The sequence below is a fragment of the Nannospalax galili genome, unplaced genomic scaffold, assembly GCF_000622305.1.
Source record: "Nannospalax galili isolate Female #2095 unplaced genomic scaffold, S.galili_v1.0 scaffold321, whole genome shotgun sequence".
Taxonomy (NCBI): domain Eukaryota; kingdom Metazoa; phylum Chordata; class Mammalia; order Rodentia; family Spalacidae; genus Nannospalax; species Nannospalax galili.
In genome coordinates, this window is record NW_008345972.1 from 202,115 (window position 1) to 205,000 (window position 2,886).

General features: G+C 50.5%; 1 protein-coding gene across 1 annotated transcript in view; it reads left to right on the plus strand.

Moving 5' to 3' along the window:
• Positions 1-2,886, plus strand: part of Pkd1l1 (polycystin 1 like 1, transient receptor potential channel interacting) — a 151,820-nt gene that overhangs the window by 9,209 nt on the left and 139,725 nt on the right. The window contains exons 2-3 of the mRNA XM_029567884.1: positions 1,668-1,776; positions 1,870-1,958. Coding sequence (XP_029423744.1) covers positions 1,668-1,776; positions 1,870-1,958 — 198 coding nt within the window. The remainder of the gene's footprint in view (positions 1-1,667; positions 1,777-1,869; positions 1,959-2,886) is intronic.

Below are 2,886 nucleotides of genomic sequence, written 5' to 3' on the forward strand. Positions count from 1 at the left end.
TTCTCTGTGTTGTGTGTGTGTGTGTGTGTGTGTGTGTGTGTGTGTGTGTGTGTGATGCTCCAAATGCCTCTGCATTCAGGGTCACCTTCAGGCCACCTTCACAGCATGTGTGCTGAGCAGAAGAGAAAATTAAGTTCAGAAGCTTCACGCAGCCATAAGAAAGACAGTAAGGCAGAGGACCCTGTGCCTCAGCACAGACAATCAGGGGGGCTGCCCCCCAGGTATGAGGTGGGGCTGTCCATCAGATGTGAGGGGGTGGGACTGCCCCTGAGGTGTGGGGGTAGGTGTAAGATTGGCCCTCAGGATTGAATTGGTATCGTCCTATAAATGAGGAGTGGTGGTGTCCTTCAGGTGGAGGATGAGGTTGTCTCTCAGGTAGGGAATGAGATTGATCCTTAAGACGAGTGGGTGTGAAACTGTCCCACAGGAAGGGGGTGGTGCTGCTCCTCAAGTGTGGGGGAAGACTGACCCTTCAGCAAGGGCTAGGCTGCCTCTCAGGTTGGAGGTGGTGAGATTGGCCCTCGGGATGGGGGTGAGACCTCCCTCAGCGAAGAGTGGGATTGTCCCGCACCATAGTGCAGACGTAGCTAAGGCCTCTAGCAGCCTAAAGCACTGAAAGAGGAGTTTTCTTTGTGGGTATGGGGAGCCCTGTGAAGGCGCTGCCTACCTGGGGGAGCAGGTCACTGAACGTCAAAAGAAGTGGAATCTGAAGGCTAAGGAAGGGACGGCCCTCCCAGTTACTGGAAGTGAGGAGACAGGAGTGCTTAGGGAGGAGGGATGGGTGGCTGCCAGGCCAGGAATGGAGTAAGAGAACAAAGTACTCGGAGGGACCAACTTTTAAACAAGAATGAGCTCTGATGAAGATGAAAAAGCAAAACCAACCCAGAGTTATGTTTGTCCTTCAAGTAGGTGTGAGAAGTAAGGCCGTCAGCTTTGAGAAGGCGCTTCCTCCTGTTTTCCAGGTGACTTTCTGCTGTCCCAGTCACACAGGAATTGAGGCTTTGTCACAGGGAGGGCTGCGCTGGTCAAATTGGAAGTAGAAAAGGCTTATGGTTTACAGCCTCGTGCTTGTCTGGCACCCACTCCAGGCACCCATCTCCTGCCCTTAGGCCCCCACCCCACAGAAGCTCTTACTTTGAACAGGACAAGGCCCTTGGACCTATCCTGGAGTTCTAGCTTCCAGTCTCCCAGCTGGTCCATCTGTCCTAGCTTAACCAACATCTGTCAACCTTCACCTCCCTGGTCGTAGTGAGGCATGTCACTGCCCTCTCCTGTCCAGATGGGCCCCTTCCCTTCATCCTAGCCTCCTGCAGTCACCTTTCCATACAGTAGTCAAGCTGATCCTTCCCCAGAGCTTGTCAAATGGGGACCATGTGCCCGTGTCTCAGAATGGGAGTCCAGGTTATCCATCTTACCCTCCTGGCTTACCCTAATTCTGAGGTCACCTCATGAGCCCCCTCAGTACTGACCTCATGAGTGAGCCCCCTCAGTGCTCACAGGACATTCCTGTCCCATTGGCCTCCTGGACACTCCTCTAACAAGGCAGGTGTGTTCCATCTGGGCCAATACTTCATCTCAGTCCTCAGCACCAGCTCTGTCCCTCTTCCTTCAGCTTCACTCAGATGTTACATTTCACAGTTGCTTAAAGCAACGCCCCCACCCTGCAGGCTCCAGCCCCCACCCAACCCCCGGGTCTCTGTATCATCCTTCCCGTACCATGGAGAGCAAGAGTCAGTAGTCAGTCCATCTGCCTGGCTGCTGTTTCCCTACGGAGAGGTACAGTGCCTAACACACAGTGGAGGCAACTGCTGTTTTATAAATGAATAATGCTCCTTTTCCCAAAAGTTCTCACTTTTTCTTTCCTTACAGAACATTTTGAAAACAAGTGGGAAAGCAGCATTAAGTGCTAGTCCCAGAAAAACGCAAGCTCCTCCAGACTGGGATGACAGTGCTGACAGGTAGGGCGAGGGACCCCAGGCTGTCAGGCTTTTCTCAGCACGCAGATGGCCTGGGATCATAAGGAATGGCTCAGACAAAAGTCAAGATCTGTTCCACTGCCCCAGGGTGGACTTCAAAATGTGCCTCTCAACACTGATGGAAAGAAGAGTGTTTTGTTATTATTATTATTAAATTTTAGCTGTATGAGTGTATTGTCTGTGCGTATGTAAGTGCATCCATGTCATGCAATGCCTGTGGAGGCCAGAAGAGGGTGTCCAAGCCCCTGGAACTGGAATTATGGATGGTTGTTAGCCGCCATATAGGTGCTGGGAACCAAACCTGGGACCTCTGCACAAGAAGCCAGTGCTCTCAACCACTGAGCAATCTGTCCATCCCCAAGAGCAGTATTTTTTTTTTAATCAGACCAGGTAGTATGATGAACTTAACCCTGAATGTTGAGAACCACATAGAGAGAGCAGACAAGAATCCTCTTGTCACTCTTATGCCACTATTGTCATAAGCACCCTGTGTTGGAAACACAGATGGACATGTTTGTGTCTTCCCACAATGTCAAAATTAACTGAGCAATAGCAATAAATTCACGAGCAAAGTTAGCTTTGTTGGCTGTGGTTTGCTAAGAAGTCCTGATTTCCTTGAGAGCTGGCTGAGGCAAATACAGGTTCTTTTGCATCAGTCTTACTTACTAATCTTAACTGTCACATCTCATATTGCACACCACACAGTAATTAGATCTCTCAGCCTGTGTATATGTAGGTTATAGTGTTGTACCCCATCCACTGGACCCCAAAAAGACCACCGAGGACCCAACACACCAAAATGCAAAAGCAAAGGTTTATGGTTTATTCGGGCTTAAGCTTGGGCTCTCAGACCTCACCAACTCAACGGATCCGTGCTGAGAGCCCAGAGTAAGGGAGAGTGGAGCCTTTT